At 40.5% G+C, this 26,802-nt stretch overlaps 2 protein-coding genes across 6 annotated transcripts in view; both read right to left on the reverse strand.

The window, feature by feature from the left end:
* The window catches only part of SPP1 (secreted phosphoprotein 1), an 899,378-nt gene extending 891,556 nt beyond the window's left edge, over window positions 1–7,822 (reverse strand). Inside the window, exon 1 of the mRNA XM_050790493.1 lies at window positions 7,798–7,822. The gene's annotated coding sequence lies outside the window, so the exon portion shown is untranslated. The remainder of the gene's footprint in view (window positions 1–7,797) is intronic.
* AFF1 (ALF transcription elongation factor 1) overlaps window positions 1–26,802 on the reverse strand; it is a 207,353-nt gene that overhangs the window by 66,196 nt on the left and 114,355 nt on the right. Inside the window, exon 1 of one of the 5 annotated variants that reach the window (XM_050790412.1) lies at window positions 9,348–25,710. The exons of the other annotated variants lie outside the window; for them this stretch is intronic. Coding sequence (XP_050646369.1) covers window positions 9,348–9,350 — 3 coding nt within the window. The 5' untranslated portion in view covers window positions 9,351–25,710. Of the gene's footprint in view, window positions 1–9,347; window positions 25,711–26,802 lie in introns of those variants that run through there. 5 annotated transcript variants of the gene reach the window in all.

Raw genomic sequence — 26,802 nt, forward strand, 5'->3', positions numbered from 1 at the left:
TATCTCCCAACAAAAATTTATCATGGAGCGAACAAGGAATTCTACTCCTATTGGGGGAACCTAGAAAAAGGGGTAGTGTGTCACTGGATGTCACAACCACTGGCTGACCTTTTCTGGAAGTCTTCCCTCCCTTGACTCTCCAACCACATTCAACTCTGGATTGTAACCCTTAGTGTTCTAATCTTTCTTCTCTAGACTGGCTTCCCACAGGCAGGAACTAGGGTTAATATTAATCTCTGCATCCCTCACAAGGCCTTAGCATAATTCTAGACTCATACTGATATACAATTAATATTTATAAAATGAATACTCGATTTTGCCATCTCATGACATCTCAAACAAAATTCAGATCCATAAGATAACCAAAAAGTAATTACAGAGTTGTTTTATCATGAATTTTCAATCTCTTTCCTGGGAAGCAATATATGTTAGCTTATATCGGTATGATAACTCCAGACAACTTCACAAAACAGTGATATTTTTAAGATGCAGAAGTCTTCAAATTTTAAAAAAGTATTATCTTGTGACTACAATCCATCAACCACTACTACCTCATCAAATGTCTTCACCTATAGGAATAGTTGCCTAAATGCAGTTTGGGGACATATATTTCTCAGAATGCAAAGTTTCAGATATGACAGTAACATCAGAACGTGAGGTTGGGGAGGGTAGGTATATCAGGCAGCATGTTTGGGTGGGGTAAAGAAAGGATGTAGGCTTCCTTGAGATAGAAGATGAAGAAATAATACTCCAAGATAAACACTGGAAGATCATGTTAGAGATGTGCTAGCACCTCAGTTCATTTAATAAATGAGAGCCTATATATCCTATAGATAGGAGATATAATATATAGATGTAATATATAGATATAATATATATCCTATAGATAGGAGATATATATCCTATAGATACATATTGAATACGTGTGTATATGTGTTACATATATGTGAATATATGTACACATATTTACATATTTGGTTTTTTAAAATTTACCTTTAGGTAAATTGCTCTTTCATAAGCCAACAATATTGCCCTCTTATCTTTCATCAACTAAAGCAAAAACAAACTAAAAAAAAAATAGCCACTAAATTCTAAAACATCACTGAAACTTATAAAATCCAATGGGAAGAAGTATTTTAAAATAGCAGTTCTTTAATGGCGTGAACCCGGGAGGCGGAGCTTGCAGTGAGCTGAGATCTGGCCACTGCACTCCAGCCTGGGCGACAGAGCGAGACTCCGTCTCAAAAAAATAAATAAATAAATAAAATAAAATAAAATAAAATAAAATAGCAGTTCTTTAAAGATCAATATGAATAATTAGAAAACTTGTTTCTTTCCAGTTGGTCATTTTGATTATACCAGTGAGGTAATTTGCATAATTGGTGTCATAAAGATATTTTTCTAAAGCATATAAAATTTGTAAAGGCTCAATCTGTATTAAATGAGCTACTTAAAACATTCTGGAAATTTTGTTTTGATCTCTACAAAGAGGGCATCTTTTAATTATGAAACCAAGGATTCCAGTTCTTAAGACACGGTTTAAATAAAAACAAAAACAAGGAGTAGTTGTTGTCCACATGTATAATTGTAAACACTCACTTGATAAGAATATGCAAATAATATGAGAAAAGTAGTAATAATGCTGGATTCACTGATTTTGTTACCATTATATATCCTGAGATCACATACAATATAATTTTTAATATGTTTGCAAGGCTTCTGTACAGTCACATGAAACAGTACATATAAAAAATACAATTTAGTGTTGATGTTTTATACGCAGAAATGTTTTCAATACATATTATGACAATATGTCAACTAACAGTGCAAAAGTTAAAAGAAGTGGGGTGTGCTGGGATAGGTTTAAACTCACTCAACAACAAAGTACCTGAATGAAAAACAAATGTAAAAAACTTATCACTGTTTGACAGTAAATGTCTAATCTCAGTAATTCACCAACTTCCTAACTATTGACTATGAGCCATTACCATTTACCATGTAATAAGGGGAATCAGAATCCCCAATGGTCTAAGACTTTAAAACACTGTGTCTTTGATGAAAGATCACATGAGGCCCCATGAAGCCCATTGTGGGCACAGCAGCCATGAATGATTAAGTAAGAACGGCTAAAAGGCACTGCTTTTTTTTTGGGGGGGGGGTGGGGTGGAAAAAGGCATCACAAACAAGAAGTCTAGACACTGGTTCTGTTCCAGCAATAATCAACTGACAAATCCTTTCAAATGGCCTAAACTGTATGATCTATTTCCCATTCTACAACCAATTCTGCTCACAAAAACCTCAGAGTATTTTTTGGAAGAATTTATATTTTTTTCAGCGGGACTATCAATTTGTAAAGCATGAGTAGTAGCCTTTCAGTTAAAACCTATCGCTGCAGGGAGGGTGTGAAACTGCAGTGTGGTGGTGGTCTGTCACGTGCTTCCTGCCCTGCACCCACCCCATCCATTCCTACACACACATGCACACATGCGCGCACACACACACGAGCACTCTGTCTCTCAAATCGTATTAACGGATGGTTCTGAGTCAAAACACTACTAAATTACTTTGTCAACCATGAAAGGATTTATAGATACATAAACCTGTATTTCTGCTCTCTGTCAAATGTAAGTGCAAACAATGTTCAGGAAGCATGTCTAATTCTATGTTGCACAGAGTGCCTGCCTGGACATTTATTTTTTCACAGCTGAGCATAAGCTAAGATTATAGAAGCACCAGAAAAAAGGAAGAAGAAAAAAACAACTTTGTATCAGTTTCTGGATGAGGCTGAAAGAAACTGCAGTCATATGAGTCAGATAAACCATTTAATCCACGCTTTGTCTCAAAGGACATAAAGATTTTATCCTGGGCTTATTCCAGCAGTAATCTCAACAGCCTCTTCTGGAGTAGGTGTTGGTTTTCTGTCTCCTTGCATCGATTATTTAAAACAAACAAAACACAACACAACACAACACAAAAAAACGGGGGAAAAAAGGAAAGAAAATTACTGAAGTGGTAGGCTAGAGGCATATATACTCTGAGGAAACAATCTGAGCCCCAACACCCTGGGGATTACTGACACTACAACAAACACAACAAAGAGAAGGCAAATAAAGATGACCTTGTCCTTGACATCTTAATTCTGAACAAGTAAATCCCCCGCCCCCTTTTTGGGGGGGCTTTAATGCTGGGTAACAAGCAATCAGGTTAATTACTAGGGTCTAGAAAAAGGGCTCCAAGATCTTCCTGGGAATGCACAATTCACTTAATATCAGAACATTATGAACAGTTATACATCATTTAAGCCTAAATTTAAGTACCTAAATTTAGTACCTAAAGTACCTACATTTAAGGAACTATTTTGCTTTTCTATAACCTATCAATAAACACATTTGGTCTTTTTTTTTTTTTTTTTTTTTTTTTTTAAAGGCTTACTAATCCCACTGAATCTTAGATAGACTTAATAATCTTTTCCTGTGTTATCTCTGTATTTAAATTTGGTCTAAAAGTGTAGACAAACTACATCAGACTTTCAGCAAGACTCATCTGATACACTGATTTACTGATCTGGTGAAAGCAAAAATATATTTAATACAAAAGTTTGAAAACAAGACTTCATCATTCGACAAATGCCAGTATTTCTTTTTAAATAAACACAAGAGGCTGGGCACACAGGCTCACACCTGTAATCCCAGAACTTTGGAAGGCCGAGGGCAGGCAGATCACTTGAGATCAGTAGTTTGTGACCAGCCTGGCCAACATGGTGAAACCCCATCTCTACTAAAAATACAAAAAAAATTGGCCAGGCATGGTGGTGCAGCCTGTAATCCCAGCTACTGGGGAGGGTGAAGCAGCAGAATCACTGAATCTAGGAGGCAGAGGTTGCAGTGAGCTGAGATCGTGCCACTGCACTCTAGCCTGAGCGACAGAGCAAAACTCCATCTCAAAAAAATAAAAATAAAAATAAAAATAAATAATAAATAAATAAATACAAGGGGCAGAGTAGATATATAAAAGTTACTCTTGAATTTATTTTAAATAGGTATTTAATAAGTGCCAAGGAGAAAATCGTTTAAAAAATAAATTTACTCTTAACGCCCTCTGAATTTAAAATCTTTTGTTTTTTCGAGACGGAGTCTCACTCTGTCACCCAGGCTGGAGTGCAGTGGTGTGATCTGGGCTCACTGCAAGCTCCGCCTCCCGGATTCACGCCATTCTCCTGCCTCAGCCTCCCGAGCAGCTGGGACTACAGGCGACCGCCACCATGCCCAGCTAATTTTTTGTATTTTTAGTAGAGATGGGGTTTCACCATGTTAGCCAGGATGGTCTCGATCTCCCAACCTCGTGATCCACCCGCCTCGGCCTCCCAAAGTGCTGGGATTACAGGCATGAGCCAGCATGCCGGCCCTGAATTTAAAACCTTTTAAGCATTCACATTATTTTCTCTCCATCTCAATTTATTTCTCTCATTGTCTGCCTGACTTCATACACCGACACACACAACCAAGAAGTTTAAAAGGTTCCCTTTGGACTTTAATCCAGAGCTCTTGACCCTAAACTTCAATCTTGTTCAGTGTTTTGAGGCACAATGTAACTTAACCACATCATAACCCCCAATATTCTTATGTTCACTATCTTTCCTGTTTCTTCTCTTTCCCTCCATACCTTTCTATATAGAATACAGAACCTAAGTGACAGAGAAGAGATCACATGGAAAATAGGCAACTGTTCTAATAGTAACAAAAAAAGCAACTGCCTTTGGAAATTGCCTTTAGAAAATGGGAGGGTCACACCAGCACAAGTAAATGGTATCTAGGTTGTACATAAACCCAACTGTGGCCCTCCTGACTACTTCACCAACCTGGCACACAGCCCATGGGAGAATGATCCTGGAGGTACCACACTGCTTTCCTGGCATCATAATCATGGTGACAGCTTGGGGGTGGGGAAGGAAGTGTATTATTAAAAAAAAAATTTAAAGGTCTTTCAACTTGAATTTCTTTAACTGGCATACAGCAATATCCTCCATAAAAATGAGCAGTGTTATTTGTACAGCCACAGCAGCGCTGTTTACCAGGCTGCGCTGGCATGAACACCACAGTAAATGAGCCTGAAAGGACTGAAGACAGGCCCCTGAGCAGATCAGTTTTATCTGTTTTATTAATCTCTTCTAGGTAAATCTTTAAAAGCCATCTCAATGTCCAATAGTTGTTTTCTTAATAATTTACCAAAAGCTTCTTGTGGAATAAAATACACCAGTATTTTCCTACACTTATCTAGAACCCTGTATTTAAAAAAAGAAAAAAAGATTGGTGGGGAACTTAAAAGTCACTGGAAAACTACTGCCTCCTAAGTCTGGTGGTAACAGGTCCTCCAACTCATTTTATAACACAGTTCTTACTAAAAACAGACAAAAAGGTATAACTAGCCTATATTCAAATCAATCAAAGAAAACATTATACTAATAATTCGGGGGTTCTTCTTCCTTTCTCACTGCTTTTTGGCCAGTTTCTCAGTTGTCTTGGAGCTGACTTAAGTGGACTCACTACAGCTAACCTTAAACAATTCCTGTCTACCGAGGGGAAAAAATGGAAACACTATCACCCTCTCCTATTAGCTCTTCATCACAGAAATTTACACCCCGTACAGATACAGACAGATCACAAACTACGCTGAATAAATGAGAATGATAAAGCTAGAAGTACACTGAAATTTCTCTAGTATACCTGTCTGTATTGAAGAAAAATTATTTTGAAATTTTCCTAGACTGGTGAAAATTAATACAGTTTATATGTTAAAACTTGGGTAGGAGCACCCACTATCTTTTAAATTTGACTTGAATTCTAAGTTTCTTATGAGAAACAACAAATAAAATCTTGGATGGAGTGTGCATGCACATGCATAAATGCACACACACACACAAACATCATATTTAGGCCTAGAAGCTGCCAATATGTTGAGTTTTTAGCTTTACTTAAGGAAGATTTTTAAAAGCCATAAACATTTGCTAAGCGATGCAGAAATTCAAGTCCAGAGTTTGAAAGATGAAGAAAAGGCTGGGCATGGTGGCTCACGCCTGTAATCCCAGCACTTTGGGAGGCCAAAGCAGGTGGATCACAAGGTTAGGAGTTCGAGACCAGCCTGGCCAACAAGGTGAAACAGACTCTCTACGAAAAATACAAAACTTAGGGCCGGGGCCAGTGGCTCATGCCTGTAATCCCAGCACTTTGGGACGCCAAGGCGGGTGGATCACAAGGTCAGGAGATTGAGACTAGCCTGGCCAACATGGTGAAACCCCGTTTCTACTAAAAATACAAAAATTAGCTGGGTGTGGTGGCTCGTGCCTGTAATCCCAGCTACTCCAGAGACTGAGGCAGGAGAATCACTTGAACCCGGGAGGCAGGGGTTGGAATGAGCCGAGATCCTGCCACTACATTCCAGCCTGGTGACAGAGTGAGACAGCATCTCAAAACAAACAAAAAACAAAAAATTAGCCAGGCGTGGTGGCACATGCTGTAATCCCAGCTACTCTGGAGACTGAGGCAGGAGAACTGCTTGAACAGGGTTGGAGGAGGCTGCAGTGAGCTGAGATCCCACACTGTACTCCAGCCTGGGCGACAGAGCGAGACTCTGTCTCAAAAAAAAAAAAAAAAAAGTCCTGAGTGATAAGGAATAGCTTATTTAATGTTTACGTTCTGAGTTTCTCTCAAATAAATTGCCAAGAATATGCTGTGATTTTCTCTAGATACAAAACTCCAATGTTATACTTTCTCTACTGTCACTCATCATTCTTTCAATAGAATGAAAGAAAGAAGGGGAGAGGAGAAGAGAGAAAAGGAAGGGAGGAAGTGGGGAGAAAGGGAAGAGGGGAAGGAGGAGGAGATGATAGCAGAGGGAGAGAGGAAAAAGAGGGAAGGAGAGGGAAAGAGGAGAGAAAAAGGAGAAGGAGAGAGGAAAGAAAAGACGGAGAGAAAGAGGAAAGAGAAAGCAAGGAAGAGAGAAGAGAGAAAGGAGAGGGAGGGAGGAAGAGGAGAGTGAAAGGGAGGGAGAAGGGGAGAGGGAAAGAGAGGGAGAAGAGGAGAGGGAAAGAGAGGGAGAAGGGGAGAGGGAAAGAGAGGGAGGGAGACGGACAGACAGAAGAGGAGAGGAGATGAGGACAGAAGGAATGGGAGGGAGAGAATGAATCCATAATCTAAACTAACAACCATGCAAATCTCAAGAGGTATTCCAAGTCTCTAGTGGTAGCCAAAAAAAAAAAAAAGAGGCCACACCACACCACCTGTCTATTACCTATCAAGTTTATACAAAGGGAGGGGAGGGGACATGGGAGGGGCCGAATACCTGTGGCTGTAAAGCTTATTTACCTTGTTTATAAGGTCATGCACCAAACCACAGAGGTCATTTAGATCCTTCTCTTCTTCCATGTTAGCCCCTACCACAGGGGGCAAAAGAAAAGGAGAGAAAGGAGAAGAGAGACAAGACACATCCACTTTCTCTTGTGGCCTCACCTCTCACTTATTTCCCTACCCTCCGTCCTCCCAACCTGAATCTCCAGCTGCTGCGTACTTACTGTGGGGCAGCTGCACACTGGGGCACTCACCTCCGTGAACATGTCTTACTGCCTTCCCACATGGCAAAAAAGCTTTCCTGTTTTCATACATCCCCTTGCCAGCACTAATCGGTGCCACTAGGTCACTGTCTCGTGTGCTGGTGGCTGCAATGGCGGCCCTTACAGGAAAGAACTTTGAATCTCTTCCCTTGTACTGAGCCATAAGAAGCAGTGAGTGCTCCCAGGCATAACTCCCCTGGCTCTGCTCCTAAAAATGCTCTCTCAAGTACACCGTTGCTTAGCAATATTTGCCTTCCCCCTGTACATTTGAAATTGGCAACATCTGTCCCTTTGGCAGTTTTGATTCGTGCAAAGCACCATGTGCATAGTTTAAAAACATACAGCTTTATGAAATGGGCAATGCCTCCATACCTCCCATCTCCCTGCAAATTAAGATGTGAAGACCCAAAAATAGTATAACCTTTGCTTTCAAGGCTGATAGAAAAATCTATGGGATTTAAAGTAGATGATAGCACACAAGCAAAATAGTTAAGCCACCAGTGGGAGTTCCTATTAAACCCTGCCTAATAGGCAGTGTCTGAAAAATCTCATCTAGTTAACAATTTTCTTTAGAATTAATTCTATCACAAGGCATTATGTGTAAATGCATATCATTAGTAGATAAGATATAAAGGCAATTTATTCATGGAGTTGGGGGGGGGGCAATTTTCATGCTTACATTATAGCCCAATCTCAGGAACAAAAATCAAAAATACAATACACACGTGCACACACCCCCACCCCCACTCCACTGGCAATGGAATTTTTAAACTCTAGAGGGAAAAATTCAGTAACTCCAGTATTACGGATTTCAAAACAAATGATCCTAAGTTTCCTAAGTTTCTTTTTGCTATTTATCCCACAACACAGTCACTTTAGTATTTTACTGAGGTTACTTGTTAATATTAAAGTAGCTCACAACATGTAATTTTACATATAAAAAAAAACTATATAAGAAATAAAACTTTTATGGGTAGTATTCTAGTTCTATATATAACTTTACTTTTTATCTAGTACATTGATAGAGAAATAACAATCCGAGTAATAAAAAGCATAAAAGTCTACAAGCATTGAACCATGCTCTGTGCATTCAAACTGTGGCATGTAGACATTTTTGTTCCTCTAAACAAATCGGGCTACAATTTTCTTTTTAGCTTAAGCTAAACCAATTCTGACATATTAGAAACACATGTTTCCAAAGAAATTCTACAGGAACTGAGTTCCAACTACAAAGGGTGAGCTGACCTTTTTGCTCTCAAGTCTCTACCTGAAAGCTTACAGCAGCAGCAAAGACTGGGTAATACTTATTGCCACTAAAAACACATCCAGCAGGCCCCTGACTCTGTGCATTTAGCAATGCCCCTGAAATTCCAGAACATGCATGAATTTGTAATCTTGGTTAGCCACAAATGTGAATCCAACACTCTAGAATCCACTTCTTACTGTAGTCCATCACTCACCACTTAAGGGATACATACAGTAATTCTTGTGAAGTTACACTTTATTGCAGTTTATGGGAGCAACTTCAGCAGACTTTGCAAACGGGAATTCTCAAAAATCTCGGGAGATGTTTGTCGAAGTTATCCATGGTGGTTCTGGCTGTGCAGGGTAGGTGCTTATGAGCAAGATTCTCCAACTATTAAGCTCGTTGCATGGAAACGGCTTAAACACAGTGCCTGTACACACAGAGTATGTTCTCAATAAAATGCAGACGTTATTTTTTATTGTTTTACCATCTTACCATGACACAAAAGCCTCAGTCTTTCTTTTCTTCCATCCTACTAAGGTTTCCCACTTCTGTCATCAACCAAACTTTTATTTCATGAATCTCTGTGAAAATGTCCTCTGAAAGGGGAAAGGGAATGATAAACAAATAGTAACAAATTTTGTAACTTTTAATAATTGTATAGTACAATCTTTGATTACATCTCCTCCTCTGATATAATCGTAAACAGTTGCAGACTCTTCAGCTCTGAAGAAGTCATCATGTACTTGACCTTTGTGTCTGCAGTATGTTTCTAATAAATTCTGAATTAATTAACGTGGGAGAAACATCTTAATTTGTAAAGGCTGGGATCCTGGCTCTAGGGGATGAGAACGAAAGGAGCCAGGGCAGGGGCTGAGGTGCTGTCCACTGGCAAAGTGCTGATAAACCTTCAAGGTTGCATCGAGAATGCCTCCAAGATACCCCTACCCCTCAAGTCAAGCTGTTTATTAGACAAGAAGGAACAAAAAACCTTCCCCTGTGGAGAGTTCCAGGGCTGAGAGGGTGAAAGTAAAGACTGGCCATGTCAGTACTACCCTTCTCCTTGTCTCTCTCTACCTTTTTTTTGCTTTTGTTTTTGTTTTGAGACAGGGTCTCACTCTGCTGCCCAGGCTGGAGTTCACTGGCGCAGTCATAGCTCACTGTAACCTCAAGCTCAAGTTCCTGAGCTGAAGTGATCCTCCCACCTCAGCCTCCTCAGCAGCTAAGACTACAGGCACACACACCATTATGCTCAGCTAATTGTTAAATATTTATAGGGATAGGAGTCTATGTTGCCCAGGCTAGTCTCAAAACTCCTGGCCTACAGTAATCCTCCCACCTCAGCCTGGCATGACACCCTACACCCAGCCAAACTGTTCCATTAGAGTCTACAGGGCAATGACGGGTCACTAGAAAGCCAAACATCAGGGCTTACTTAACCAACTAATAAAACATTATTAAAATTTTCTCCATTCTAAAGCTTTTGATATGAGACCTGCTTATTAGGATGGATGTCATGATCTTGTCCCACAGTGTCAATCAATAAGTAAAACTGATTAGGTCTGCAAGCAACGGAAGCATGGGTATTATCACGCAGTGAAACCCTGCCCTGTTCAGATATCATGAAGGAAATCTCCATGAACCCTGTGCCATCTTTACCTCTGAAAATGTTTGAATAGACTGTAGCCTCAATGTCCTCTCAATCCTATATACCTAATAACCTGCTGGCATAGTTACAAATAAATTTAAAACAGTTATCATCATAAAAGCCTTCTAAAAACTATTCCTTACTCAAGAAAAATTTCTACAGGATGGTATTAGCAGTAGCAGGAGCAGCAGTAGTCAGAACCAAAAACATTTATTAAGGGGCAGGGAGGGTGCACAGAGAAAGGGGGGAAAAATAATGGGCAAAATTTAATTCTGAACTGTTTAAGTTCTTTAAGCATGAGGAAGCCATCCGCTGGTGAAGGCAAGAAATTATGTTTAAAATTACCTCCAGGCCTAAAACTTATTTTTCTTCTGACACTGCCCCTTCTTTAACCAGTCTTTCCTCCACAATATGAGGATAGTCCAAAACAGTTTTTCCCAAACTTCGGTCATTTCTATACTATTTTGATAGTGACACCATGTCATACTACTACTTGTACCATTTTTTTAGGTCAGTTTATGATCAACTCACTTTTTTACCTCACCTCATCCTAAGCAATATTTGTGAAACCCTACGTTTGTTTGATATGCTGGTTTATATTTCTTCCTAACTCACAAGGCATGATTTGGCTGTGTCCCCACCCAAATATCATCCTGAATTCCCATGTGTTGTGGAAGGGACCTGGTGGGAGGTAACTGGATCATGGGGGCAGGTCTTTCCCATGCTGTTCTTGTGATAGTGAATGAGTCGCATGAGATCTGATGGTTTTAAAAATGGGAGTTTCCCTGCACAAGCTCTCTCTTTGCCTGCTGCCACTCATGTAAGACGGGACTTGCTCCCCTTTGCCTTCCGCCATGATTGTGAGGCTTCCCCAGCCACGTGGAGCTGTGAGTACTCCACTAAACCGCTTTCCTTTGTAAATTGCCCAGTCTCAGGTACGTCTTTATCAGCAGTATGAAAACAGACTAATGTATCACATCAAGACACATAAAGGCTGGTGTCCCCATACTATTTTTTGTTGTGACAGAGTCTGTCAGCCAGGCTGGAGTGCAGTGGCACGAACACAGCTCACTGCAGCTTACACCTCCTGTGCTCAAATGATCCTCCTACCTCAGCCTCCTGGGCAGCTGGGACCACACGTGCATGCCACAGCACCCGGCTAATTTTTTTTTTCTTTTTTTTTTTTGAGACAGAGTTTCACTCTTGTCACCCATGCTGGAGTGGAATGACGTGATCTTGACTCACTGCAACTTCTGCCTCCTGGGTTTGAGTGATTCTCCTGCCTCAGCCTCCTGAGTAGCTGGGATTACAGGTGCCCACCACCACGCCTGGCTAATTTTTGTATTTTTAGTAGAGACAGGGTTTCAACCCTGTTGGCCAGGCTGGTCTCGAATTCCTGACCTCAGACAATCCACTTGCCTCAGCATCCCGAAGTGCTGAGATTATAGATGTGAGCCACCATGCCTGGCCGCTAATTTTTAAAATATTTTGTAGAGACAGCCTCACCATGTTGCCCAGGCTGGTCTCAAACTCCTGGGCTCAAGGAATCCTCCCACCTTAGCCTCCCAAAGTGTTGGGATTACAGGTGTGAGCCACTGTGCCTGGCCTCCACACTATTTTAAAGATATGCTCATCAATACTATGTGAACCAAAAACTGAATGAGTATCTTGGGACATTTGTTCATGTGCTTATAGAACAGCTGTGGTAGCTTCCCTACCTTGTAAAAACCATCTTACTCTATCAGTCAATACAAATATTGCCTATCTTCTATATTGGATTTAGGAACCTTCAGAGACTACATGAAAATATGCTTACTCTTACATCTTTCCTTACTAAATCTGTGACCCAGGCCACAGAATTAACACTTTATACATTAGTGTTCAGTTCAGTACTGTAATTTTTTACTAAATTTGTGACCCAGGCCACAGAATTAACACTTTATACATCAGTGTTCAGTTCAGTCCTGTAATTTTTTCCATGTTTGTCATAATGTTGAAATGTGACTGGGCTCAAAAAGCTCTTTACACACTGGCCCTGGCCCCATATACTTCTCACAATTAATGCTATTCTGGAATCCTGAAAATACAGCAAGTATTCAGTACTTTATTAGGGCATAAAATATCTATTCAAGTCTCTTATTGAAAAAGTGTAACATTTAAAAACTTGATTAAAATTAAATCCATGACACAGAGTTTCATTACATCATCAAAACAACTGAGAAATACCAGCAAACCAACCTAAAACACAAAGATATTTCTTGGGATTCTGTTGACTTCTAGGCACAGGTGTAATGTCAATAATGACTACTTGAAGATGGATAATATACAATTTTCCTACAGCATAAATTTTCTTTTACTGATACAATATGTCAAGGAAAGGTGGTATACCTAACAGTATACTAAATATCAGGCAAACATATCCCATTTAATTCTCACAACAGCTCAGGAAATACTGTCCCATTTAAATGTGAAGTAGAATGAACCCATACATTCTAACTCCGTAGCTCTGTCCACTAGAAACATTATTTCCCACTCATATTTTCTTAAAACCATAATATTCAAAACTACTAAAACTTCCATAATTTCAGATTCTAAGCCAAGGTAAGAGGTGAATCTGGCTGGGCACGGTGGCTCACACCTGTAATCCCAGCACTTTGGGAGGCCAAGGTAGCAGATCACCTGAGGTTGAGAGTTCGAGACCAGCCTGACCCACATGGAGAAACCCCATCTCTGCTAAAAATACAAAATTAGCCGGGCTTGGTGGCACATGCCTATAATCCCAGCTACCAGGGAAGGCTGAGGCAGGAGAATTGCTTGAACCTGGGAGGCGGAGGTTGCAGTGAGCTGAGATCGAGCCATTGCACTCCAGCCTGGGTAACAAGAGCAAAACTCCGTCTCAAAAAAAAAAAAAAAAGAAAAAGAAAAAAGAGGTGAATCTACTATGCTTACACATTTAGACAATGTTAAAATAACTAGTATAATTATGATGTAGATACAGTAGCTATTATGTACTTACTATATGCCAGACATTGATATAAAGGTTTAACATACATTTTCTTTCTGAAACCTGACTGTCTCCTTATGAGGAACTGTCTACCATTGCTATTTTACAGAAAAGAAATTGAGCCTTGAACAGGTTAAGTAGTTTCCCTGTCTTACAACAGCTACGAGAAGGTAAAAACAAGATTCAAACCCAAGTCTTCCTTAATCCCAAATCCATGCTTTTAACCACTACCTATATATAATGCCTAAAAGTCTCATCTAATTATTTCCAAAAACAAAACCTTAAAGTATATCTTCCTTCCTTCCAACAACATCCAAAGAGTATTCAGCATTCAATAATAACATGTTCTATTATATACTTATTTACCACTAGTTATAAATAAGTACCCATCTGTACCCTACAGAACACATGAGTTTTCTATCTAACTAAAGGATTAATATTGCTAAAATCAAAAGAAAGAAAGAAACTTTTGTATGCTTATGAATGTTTAAAACAGGCTTCCTATTACTGGCTATAAAAATAAGTAATTTAAAATAAAAGTTATTAAAGGATATGCTGTTGGACTTGGTATTGTAAACAGCACCACCATTTAAGTGCTATAATTCAAACTCTTTTGGGGAAAAAAAAAAAAAAAAAAAAAAAAAAAAACCATACATTTTACAGCTGAAAAAAGCATCAATAACTGCCACTGTGGTCTGAATATGTCTCTCCAAAGTTCCTATGTTGGACTTAAATCCCAAGGTGATAGTATTAAGAGGCAGGGCTACCGGGAGGTGCTTAGGTCATGAGGGCTCTCTGCTCTCATGGATGGGATCAGTGCCTGTATAAAGGGGTTTGAGGGAGCAAGTCTCTTCCATCTCTTCTGCCATGTGAGGATGTAGCAAGATGCACCATCTTGGAGGCAGAAAGCAAGTCCTTATCAGGCACTGTTAGTGCCTTGATCTTGGATGCCCCAATCTCTAGAACTGTGAGAAATAAATGTCTATTGTTTATAAATTACCCAATCTAAGGTCTTTTGTTATGGCAGCATGACTAGACTAAGATAATTTTCCATTTCCTCATTACGCATACAGGAAAACTAATTCTACTTGGTGACAAGGAGGATAAGAATCCATGTTCCACAGCTTTAGGAACAGCCATCTAAAAAGAAAAAAAGTTAATTAGGCTAACCTTGATAGTATTTTGTTTTAATTAAAATACGAACGAATGCCTGAATCATACATTTAAAGACTTGTAGGTAAACATCTCTATGTTTGGATAGAGGGTCAAAAAAAGCAAAGTTTATTCTACTTTACCTAATTTCTTTTAAAAGTTTGAGAAATCAATCACATTTTTTTAAGGACATTTCATGACGACATTACCTTACTGAAAAGGTAGGTCTTTTGCGTGTCTGGATTCTCATGTCTTGGGTCTGCTCAAAGTGAGGAATCATCGTACAGATACAGAAATGCTTGAATTGATGGAGAGAACATCAACACTTACAGGGATCAAGCAGGTGATATGAAGGGCCCAGTTAGGTCTGGGACAAGACATCACATGCACCCTGCCTAAAGGGACAGTGCTGTAAGACTGTATGTGGCCAATTCTTCCCATTTTTAACACAAAAAATAAAATCCAGACTTAAATGTGAAGGTACTAATTTTTAGACGTTGGCAACTAAATCAATATACCAGTCTCTGACGCTCTGTGGGCAGCCATGCCCCAGTGTTGGTTTTTAATGTTTCCTTCTCTCACAAGTGGGAGAACGAGGGAGTAAGAGATTAAGAAATGTATTCATTTTTAAGAGAAGAATCTCCTTTTGTGATAAACATGGCCCAGTTTTATGTACTATGGATATCTTCGGTTTCCATACAGAGATTCTGAATAGGTCCTCAGCCTGGAGGGGCTATGGAATGAGGCCGCCTCTTCCCTTTACTGCTGCGTTCTTCTCTCTGCTGCGCAAGTTCCTGCCAAAGCCACCTTTAGCGGATGTGCACACTCAGCCTGACAGATCACTAGAAACATGAACCAAGTAAGCAAAACAAACCACAGTGTAGTTATTTTACATGACTTGAATGAAATAAATCTAACTACAGGTGAGTCATAACATAATAAAAGACTCAGGTTCAGAACAACACATCAGTGTTTTCCTTTGTCTTAGCAACTAGTTCACTAGTATTTTGAGAGAATATAAGGGAGATAAAAGACCTTGTTACCTGTTTTATCCTTTAGTGCAAGACCATTAATCTTACTGGAAAATTAAGCCCAGGTTGCCAGTCAGACATTTTCAGGATCAATAATTCTTTTTTTTTTTTTTTTTTTTTTTTTTTTTTTCTGAGACACAGTCTCACTCTTGCCAGGCTGGAGTGCAGTGGCGTGATCTCGGCTCACTGCAACCTCTGCCTCCCGAGTTCAAGCAATTCTCCTGTCTCAGCCTCCCGAGCAGCCGGGAATACAGGCACCTGCCACCATGCCTGGCTAAGTTTTGTATTTTTAGTAGAGACAGGATTTCACCTGGTTGGTCAGGCTGGCCTCGAACTCCTGACCTCAGGTAATCCACCTGCCTCAGCCTCCCAAAGTGCTGGGATTACAGGCATGAACCACCATGCCTGGCCTAATAATTCTTAAGTTGCTAGGATACCAGTTAATGATACCATTGTGGTCTAGAAGAGTATATGCCCTACCCATTTGGATGACTCATTCCCAAAAAAGTGATTCCTTCAACAGCAAAATATTTAAGATTGCAAATCCTTTTCTACATTAACAGCAGTTTTATTACATGCATTACTTATAAGAAGTATATGTACACACACACATGCTAAAGGAAATCTGGTGTCTTATTTAATACAAAAGAAAGCACCTATATATGAGAAAGAGGTATAAAACTTCCAACTTTTATAGCATATAAAACAATCTGATTAATCTCCAGGCTCAATACTGAAAAATACAGGAATTATGAGGCTGGAACTCAACTAAAAATTCCTAATGAACGGATTAGGCTGTTTATTTTCAATGTAGGAATGCCAAAAATTACTTAATACTTAGGCAGAAAATGGTGAAAGGATTTCTCAAAAACATTATTGAACATTGCACCCGTTTCCCAGTCAAGTGTCCTGAATAGGAAATTCGGTCCAATACTTCACCCCTCCATTAAACCAAGCATTTAAGAGATTATCTTTCAGACTCCAGACCACAGTGAGTTGGGTAAGAAATCCTCAAGCTGAGCACAGTGCAGCAAAGTTCCCATTTGGCCCCAGTTCTCACCTGTGCTAAACACAAAGGACAAACAAGCATATGAGACACAATTGACTTCTGCCCTCAAAATGTTTACCACCTGGAGAAAAAGCAGCAGAATGATACCAAGGGAGAAGTGTTGAAACTCAGGCCTGAGCAGTGGGGTGCACAGCAGAAAGTCATCTCTATAGGGTCTGGGGGCTGCAGTGGAACGAGGCAGTACCAGCAGCAGGGCCAGAACTCAAGGCTGCAAAGACAGGTAAGAGGCAAGAAGGCAAATGGAGATATCTGGCTTTTTATCCTGAAGGCAATGGAGAGGTACTAAAGGATCTTGAACAAGTATGACTTGATCTGATTTTCACTTAATCAAATCACTCATGTGAAATAATGCGGCAGCCTGAGGAGTAGAAAGCAGCAAGATGAGAGGTTAGAAAGAAGTTGTAACATTTCAAGAAAAACAGTAAAAATCCATATTAAATGAGGGACAGAGAAAAGGGGAAGCTATGAATGTTTATAAATGCATCCTAATATCCATATCCATAGGATCAAGCTGCTTTCAAAACAGTGGAGTATATGACACAAAGGAATTGAGAACTGATGACCAGGAGGAAGGAGAACATTCTGTGTGTGAAGTGATATAGGGAGAGAGGGACACAAAAAAATCCATTTTAGACAGGTTCAATTCAAGATACCTGTGCAACACCTACAAGAAAAGTCCAGCGGGCAGGTGGATAGCAGGAACCAGATCTCAGAATACGTTTAAGAGTTTTAGGCTAGCAAATCAATTTGGTGTTCGTGGGCATCAGCAGTTGAATCTTAAGTGCAAATGAGGTCACCAGGAAAAGGCTGCAGAATGAGAAAAGATGATTGACGACAGAGCCCTGGAGAAGCAGTGGGAACAGCAGCCTCCAAAGGAGATTAAGGCATGTGCAAAAAGGTAGGAGAAAACCCAGACAACAGGGGAGGAGAGTATTTAAGGTGATGGTAGTCAAGTGTCAAATGCTACAGAGATGTCAAGCAGGATAAGGCCTGAAACAGCATTCCTCGAATTCATCCAATACAGTCCACTAGTGGCTCCTGCCGGCAGAGGCAGTGGCGGCAGAGGCAGTGGCGTGAAGGCACCAAGCAGGCTGCAGTGTGTTGCAAGTAGAGGGGAGGGGAGGGGAGGAGAGGAAGCAGGCACAGAGTGTTTACCTACTTCTGTCTCCAGAGCTTTTGCTGTGAAGGGAACAAGAAGGTAGTAATTAGAGAAGACACAAGAGTGAAGAAGGGTTTGTTTTGCTCTTTCAGTTGGGAAAGGCCTAAATGTAACTATAGACTATCATGAAAGAGATGAGTAATAGGGGAAAGGTCTAAGGTAACCAAAGGTTGAGGGTAGGGGAGTTGAGAACATCTCCTTCTGTGAGATTAAACAGAAAGAGACAAATGGTGGCTGCTATGATTTGGGGGCGGGGGTGGCACTGTAGGTAGAAAGAATTGAGAGAATTCATACCTGGTGCTTCCTTCTCTGAAAGGTAGGAAGCAAAGTTAAAGGTCTCAGAGCAAGCCACATGGCCACGAAGACCAAAACTGAGTTTTACTCATCCTCTCATTTGAATCCCCATGCCACTCTATATTTGCATGACTCATCAGATGCCAACACGAAAGCAAGGCCATGTGGAAAAACAGCACACCTTAAATAAAAGTGTATATAAGCCATCATTACTCCACAGAAACCATGTTTTGTGGCAGATGGAGCGCTGGAACTAGGAACTAGGATCCAGGTTTCATGTCTCCATCTCTGCCATTTACTAGCTTAAATTAAACTTAAGAGACTCAGTTCCACAGCATGTAAAATGGTGACTCCTGCCAACTGCCATATGTAACTCACAAGGTTACTGTGATAATCAAGAGAGAAATGAAATAAGTGCTTTGGAAATTAAAGGGGGAAGGGCACTACAAGATTTTAGAGTGCATACATTTTTATAAAGTGAACTGTTTACACCAGAGATTGCCAAGCCACGGGAATGCTGTTCTTCAGGAGTGAGCTCATGGAGCAACTACGCCATCAGGCACGGGTAGGGTAGGGTTAGGGTTGCGGGGCGGGGGAATGTTGAACAACAGCGGCGGGGGTTTAAAACTATGGCAAACCCGTTCTTAAAAGCTTGATAACCTAAGGAAATACTTTCTTTCACTAGGCTTTTCATTTGTTTACTTATTTTTAAAACTTTAAAATCAAATCTTAGGGGCTTTATTCACTTAGAACTCTTAACTGGGAATTAATGGTCTACTTGATCTAATTCCAACTTCATTTCTAAAGTATGTTTCAATAAACAATGTGATCAGAGTCTTCCTAACTCCCCAACATCACTAATTCCCCATTTTGATAGCCCTCTGTCCAAATTGTATCTTTTTCTTAAGGCCCAGTTCAAATCTCTACTCTAATCACTTCCACCACTACCAAGAGTTACATAATAACAGTATGGAACTCTTACTATGTACAAGGCACTGTCCTAAGTAATTCAAAGATTACCTCAGTCTATTAGACCCGCTTTACAGATGAATAAACTGGTAACACAGGAAGGTTAGGTTCCTTGCCCGAAGTCTCACAGAATTATAAGCCCAAGCTGTACTGCCTGCCATGAAGCCAAAATAATTCTCCGCCTTTTATTAATGATTCTTGTTTTTGTCTAAATTACTCAATAAGTAACTAAAGAACTTCAAAAGCTGGCCCTATCTTGCCACCAGGCCCATCTCCCCACTGCTCTCCTCTGCCCATGCCCAATCTCCTAGAGCCACAAGCCCTGCCACTCCCACTAGACTTCCCTCCGTGTCTTGCTTCTACGTCTTTTCTCTTCCTAAGCCTTTGGCCTGGATGTACCTTTCACCAGAGTGCAAAGTGCTTCAAAAGTCAACTCTTAAAAAAAAAAAAAATGTACAGTTTTCACTTTTGAAAGGCAATATAATGTAGGTGTTGTGGTTAAGGCTGTGTACTCCGGAACCAGACTACTTGAGTCTGGATTTCAGATCCAATGGCAAAAGCCTCCAGAAGCTTGGACAACCAATCTCTCTGTACCTCTAAATCTCTCAGTAAAACAGGATGGTAACAGTACCTACCACATGGGATCATCATGAAGATGAAATGAGTTAGCACCTATAAAGCACTTACAACAGTTTCCATCATAATGTGAACAAGGGGACTATGCCAGCATTGTATTATGAAGAGTTCCATTTTACCTTGTTCATACTGATTACACTTTGGATTTTTTATGCTATGTCATAATAAATTTATCATGCATGTGTCTTTCTTTCCTATTAGCTCCCTTTATATCTAATGGGTGTTCAAATATTTGTTGACAGAAAAGAATGTAAAAATACGAATCCTTCTATGACAAAGAAACAGAAAGTTGTTTTTAAAAAACATTTTGTAAGAATGTTCATATTATTTAATAGGAAAAATTTGTTTTCACAAGTTCCATGTTCTCAAGCATGAAAAAATGTTGTAAGTAACAAATTCTAATTATACCATAGAGTTCTATTTTAAATTTTTCTAAAATGCAACAGCAAATACTTGCTTTGGGGTAGAGTATTTTAAAAATTCAGCTCTAAGGAAAAAGAGAATCCATAAAGAATCCATAAAGTGTGGGATTAAGAATAACTGGGGCCGGGCATGGTGGCTCACGCTTGTAATCCCAGCACTTTGGGAGGCCGAGGCAGGCAGATCACGAGATCAGCTTTTGAGACCAGTCTGGCCAACATAGTGAAGCCCTGTCTCTACTAAAAAATACAAAAATTAGCCAGGCATGGTGGCACATGCCTGTAATCTCAGCTACTCGGGAGGCTGAGGCAGGAGAATCGCTTGAACCCGGAAGGCAGAAGTTGCAGTGAGCTGAGATCGCACCAGTGCACTCCAGCCTGGGTGATAGAGCTAGACTCTGTCTCAAAAAAAAAAAAAAAATAACTGGAAATATACATAACATAGAATGCCTTCCTTTCTTAATTCATGCAGTTCAATTCAAAGCTCCAAATTCTTGTCCAATATGAGTTTTCAGGGTTCTATTATTTGTAAATTGGAATAAAAAACCTAAGGTGATTTATCTAAAGGACAGGGCTAGAAATAGGACCTCTAATTACTTAAATACCGAAGCCTCCAGATTAAAACATTAAACCTCAAAACCCTTCAGCCAAAGGGATTAAGAAGATTAGAATGGGCTTCACAAATTACCACGGGGTTAGGAAAAAAAAATGCAGAGAGAAAGTAGGCCAAATTTAAATAGGGAATGAAATGAAGTTCAAGGGAAAACTAATAGTTTGTGTGGACTCTAGACCTCTGTGGGAAAAACCATCAATCGAGTGATTTCAACAATTAAAGAAAGGAACAAAATCAATGTAAAAATAGCTGCTTATAGAGTTCTTGGGAAATGTGAACATGCAAAGTTAACCTTGGAAAATAATGATTTTCAAACTGCTGTTGGCAACTGTAGAGACGAAATACAAGATCAAAAAATAAACTTACTATGTTAACATGAACCAGGATCCTCTCTTAGGAGGAACTGTTTAAACATCTCATGAGTGTTGGTCACCCCCACCAAAACAGCCAAAATCAAACCACTAACTCAGTCATCAACAAGATTCCCCTTGGAATATCTGGGTTTCTGTCCCTGAAGATTATCAGTTGGCTCAAAATAAAACACAATTAATCTAGAGAAGAGCTAAAATGACCCGGGTGGCTATGTGAGAGCCTGGGAGAGCACATGCAGTCTGGCAAGATTCAAAAGAGTTGAATGTCTGTATTTTGGCAAAGGCACAACTGGAGAGACTCAGGGGGATCCAATAACCATCCACAAACATCTCAAGTGTGAAAACAAGGAGGAACAGGAATTTCTTATCCTGGTACTAAATGTACTTCGGACATTTTCGAGAAGGAATAGAGAGTGAAATGCACAAAGTAAAAACAATTCCAATTAATACCACCCAAAAAATTCTTCCAGTTTCAATTTTATGCTTTCCTCTTGGGCTACTATAAGCAATTCTATTCTTTGCATTAACTTATTTAGCAATTTAAGAGCTTGTCAAAAAAATTGCGTCTATATTACTTTAAAAGTTTCCTTCAGAGTTTAAAGCGTTTCTTCAAAAGACTGCCAGGTTCAGCCTGGGCAACACCACAAGACCTTGTCTCTACAAAAAATAAAAATAAATCAGCCAAGCATGGTGCTGTGTGCCTGCAGTCCTAGCTACTCAGTATGGTAAAGGTGGAGCACTGCTTGAACCCAGGAGTTCAAGGCTGACATGAGCTGTAATGGTGCCACTGCACTCCAGCCCGGTTGACAGAGAAAGACTGTCTCTAAAAAGAAAATTTTTAATAAATAAAATTAAAAGATTGCCAGGTTCCAGAAATTGCCTCTACTCAGCCAATAATCTGATTTTTTTCCCCTGAATTCTCCAGTTTGTAAATACTGGCTAAAAGTGTGGGGGGTGGTAGGGAGAGTAAGGAGAAAGAAAGAAAACAAGTCCTACAGGCCAAACAAAATAATTTGTCTGCAGGCCCAACCTAGCCCTCAGGCTGCTTGTTTACAGCTTCTGCTCTAAAAAACCTGCCTGTCACTATTTTAAACCTTCTATATTTAGATCTTTTCAGGTTTAAAATTTGGCCTCTAAAGTGCAGGTGACTTATTCTTCATGCTTTCTTACAAGCGGTTATGGAAGTCGTCTGTTCCAGGCACCACCCATGGCAGCAGGGAATTCTGCACACTGATAACTTGACTCTGCTATCAATTTCCTAACACATTTAGGTCATGTAGGTCTGCCCAGGCTCACTGAGGTCCAGCTTACAGAATCTAGAGTTACCATAACAAAACATTTTTAGAAAACAGAACCTGAAAAGCTAGATAAGACTGTGTCATAATCTTCTACCTTCCCTACATAAGCTTGAAAATGTTGGGGGCAGAACAATGAAAAACATGAGCTGCGGAGGAAAAGAGGAGGAGAGCCTTGGGGATCCCACTCTTGTGCTTCTCCCCTGAGGCTACTCTGACATCCTACTCAGGAATGAAAACCCCATCTATCAGTTCAGTGTGATCCTTGTGCCTGAGACCCACATGGCGGGGGGGCTTCTTGAGCCACTGGGAGGGGCCCCTCCAGCTCCCTGTGGCCCACCAGCTTTTCCGGAACAGTTGTCATTTCCAGGCTACAGAACAAACTGCAAGAGATGTAGTTTCCTCAACCCACCTAGGGGAGGGCCTGGGAATTTTTATTTTTAACAATTTGTGCTTTTAACAGGCTTCCCAGGTGATTCTGATGTGCTGCCAAGTTTCAGAATAAATGAAAAATTCCCTTTGATCTATGGCACTGGGCTTATATCCTGGGAAGAATTATCTAATGGTCTCTGTACACCGTGTGGCATAAGCCAGTGGCACATGCTATTCCTTCTTCCTGGAATACTGACACTGCTTAAGCCCCAACACCCCTCACCTGGGGCACTCCTACTCACCAGCTCTCATTCGAATAGTACTTCCTCAAATAGTACTTCCTCAGAGAAGCCTTCCTCAGCTACTTAGTTCTAAGTCACAATCCCCTCTTACAGCTCTTAGAATAGCTTGTAGTTTCCCTTATAGCACTTGTCAAAGCTTCTTTTACATGGATCTGAGTGATTACTTGACTAATGTCAGTTTCTAACTGGACAGTTAAGGTCCAAGAGGACTGGAAGCACCTGGTTTTGCCCATCATTGTAACCTCATCCCCAGAACCAGGCCTGGCACACAACAGGGGCTCGAGATATTTTGGTTAAAATGCTGAATACATGATGTGTTTGTGAGAGAGTGAGCAGCTTAAATGTGTTTTGAGTGGTGCAGGAGCAGGATATGCACCATCGGCATATCCAGAAGTAAACCACCTGAAGGTTTAAATCATCTCATAATAGGGAAGTCCCTCTTCTTGAGGTTTAAGTTAAATATGGAAGTAGGAAAGAATGTTTGTACATGTGAATGCAAAGTGAATCACTATCACACAGTTTTCCACTGTGGGTTAATTCATGCAGTTGTTAGGCTGGTACTTTATTGAAAATAGGAGGCCCAACTTAAGAGCTGCAATGAATCAAAGTGGTCCAACAATGAATGTACACTTAGGTCTCGGAAATTAGATGCAAGCATGTGGCAACAAAACATTCCTAACATGATGCCACAAGAGGCCACAAGGAAAAGAGTAATTGCTTTGCAGAAATCAGTCACAATCAGGACTCAAAGCCAGAGTGATCTGGAGGAGGAATTAAGTAGGACCATAGAAGGATTCTTACGTACACATGCTCAGTCCCAAGGTTTTAGATACCTACTAAATAAACACAAACAAATCCCAAATTATTTCCAGTCCTGACATTTTCCCAGAGTTAGACTGCTATTTATGACTGCCATTTGTCATCTCTACCTGGATACATAACAGCATCTCAAACTTAACACATGATCTTAATATATGACCCAACTAGAGTTCTTAGTTTTCCAGGTCATTTCCCTCTCAGTGGCTGGTATCATCCCACCATCCTTGCCTTTCAAGTAAAAAGCCTACCAGCCTTGTTTGATGCCTCACCTTCCCTCACCTCAGGCCACTCCTATCTCCCATCAATCACAGAGCCCTATCAGTTCCCTGCCAAACAAATCCAGAACTTGTCCACTTCGCACCATGTACATGGCTACTATCCTACCCTAAGCCAGTATCATTTCCCATCCCCCAACTGGTCTCCAGGCTTCCACCTTTGCCCCTCTCATCCATTTCCCACCCAGGAGCCAGAGTTACAGTTTTTTAAAAAGAAAAAAAAAAAAAAAAAAGGAGGTATGTCCCTCCCCTGCTCAACATTATCCAGTGGTCTCCATCACAAACAATACTCAAATGCCCTTTCATGGCCAACAAGGCCTCCATGGTCTTACTACTGCCCATGTCTCCAGTCCCATCTCACATCCTCCCCTCACTCTCAGTGTTCCAACCATACTCCCCTCATTTCTGTTTATTTTGGGTGGCAGGGGCAGCTGAGACAGGGTCCCGCTGTCACTCAGGCTGGGGTTCAGTGGCAGTATCTCGACTCACTACAACCTCAGCCTCTCAGGCTCAAATGATCCTCCTATCTCAGCCTCCTGAGTAGCTGGAACTACTTCTCATTTTTCCCAGTAGCTGGGAAAACTTTTTAATTTTTTTTATAGAGACAGCATCTCACTATGTTGCCCAGGCTGGTCTTGAACTCCTGGGCTCAAGTGATGCTCCCACCTTGGCCTCCCAATGTGCTGGGATTAACAAGGCCATTCCTTTTCCTAAGTTCAGGCCTTCACACTTGTTTCCTCTGCCTGAAATGAAATACGTCTCTGAGCTCTTCATGACTGACACATGTTCATCCTCCATGTCTCTGTGAAAGGTGCCTCCTCAGAGCATCCTGTGCTGACCACCATTTTTAAGTCAGCCTCCTCTGATTCATCTCATTCTCATCACCCTCTTTACTTCTTGCGGCACTCTTACCAACGCCTATGATTTCATTATATCTGTATTATCAATGCTCCCCATTAGAATAGATGGTCTATGAGACCAGGGATCTGTCTAGCTTGATCTCAGCTGTATCACCAAGAGCCTAGTACAGTGCAAGGAACACAGTGGAGGGTTAATATCAGTTTGTTGGGCCAGGTGCAGTGGTTCGTGCCTGTAATCCCGGCACTTTGGGAGGCTGAGGCAGGCGGATCATGAGGTCAAGAGATTGAGACCATCCTGGCCAACATGGTGAAACACCATCTCCAAAAAAATATATATATACAAAAAATTAGCTGGGTATGGTGGCACACGCCTGTAGTCCCAACTACACGGGAGGCTGAGGCAGGAGGATTGCTTGAACCCGGGAGGTTGAGGTTGCAGTGAGCCAAGATTGTGCCATTGCACTCCAGCCTAGAGACAGAGCGAGACTCTGTCTCAAAAAACAAAACAAAATAAACAAAATACCAGTTTGTTGAAAGGATAAGTTAAGAAAGAAAGAAAGAAAGAAAGAAAAGAAGAAAGAAAGAAAGAAAGAAAAAAGAAAAGAAAAGAAAAGAAAAGAAAAGAAAAAAAAGAAAAGAAAAGAAAAGAAAAGAAAAGAAAAGAAAAGAAAAGAAAAGAAAAGGAGGAATGATGAAAGATAAAAGTGAGGCCAAGAAACACAACAGGAAATGAAACTCACTGTATCCTCCATGGCTCTGCTGTAGGTTCAGTCTGGGTGACAAAGCACAACTCTTCTGGTCAAAAACACAAACATCTCACCACCGCCACCAATGCTGCCACCAAACAGCAAGTCAAAAGAACTAACTCTAATTCAAGTCAAAAGTTCTAGCTCTGGCTCTGATATTAACTACAACTTTTTGCAAAATGAAGGACTTTACCCTTTTAGACCTTATTTGTAAAATGAAAGAGCTGTGTCCTTAGCTTTAAAATTCAAACATTCTAAATTCAGTATATGATTTGGTATACCCATCTCTGCTTATTCCATTTCTGCTTTTCAATAAAAAGCCTATCTAGCACATAAATCCTCTATCTGAAACCTGTATCTAGGCAGACCTCCCCACCTCCACATTCCATCCCAATGCCCCCAGTCTCAGGGTCCACGTGCATGAGCACTCACAGAGATACCACGGCTTCTCTCACTTTCACTTGTTATCTCTAGATAGAAAAGAGTGATATAAAGAAATCCCAGTCTTCCAATTGGGCAGGCCCACCTCTGATGTGGCAACTCTGCAGCTGGAAGGGATCTACGTGAGATCGGGGAGTTCTGGGCCTGGCCTCAGATTGGTCACTTCACACTGGTAGACATCTTCCAGTTGACGTATAACTAAAACAGACACTCCCAGAGAAAACCAAGTGCAGATTTTTGTGGTCCAGGGTTCTAGTCAGAAATTGACCTTTTGATAATTTTTTCCCTTAGGATCTTTGGAAGAACTAAACTTTAATTCTGAGAAAGACTTATCCCAGAGAGGAATATGAGTTTTTATAGTATCAACTAAAACCTAAAATGAAGTATTTCCCATAAGGGGAAAGGAAAGGACAGGGAGTAAAGAATCCACACTTAGGTGGCTAGAGAATGAAGGAACATAAAAAACAAAAAATAC

This window comes from Macaca thibetana, chromosome 5 (assembly GCF_024542745.1).
Source record: "Macaca thibetana thibetana isolate TM-01 chromosome 5, ASM2454274v1, whole genome shotgun sequence".
Taxonomy (NCBI): domain Eukaryota; kingdom Metazoa; phylum Chordata; class Mammalia; order Primates; family Cercopithecidae; genus Macaca; species Macaca thibetana.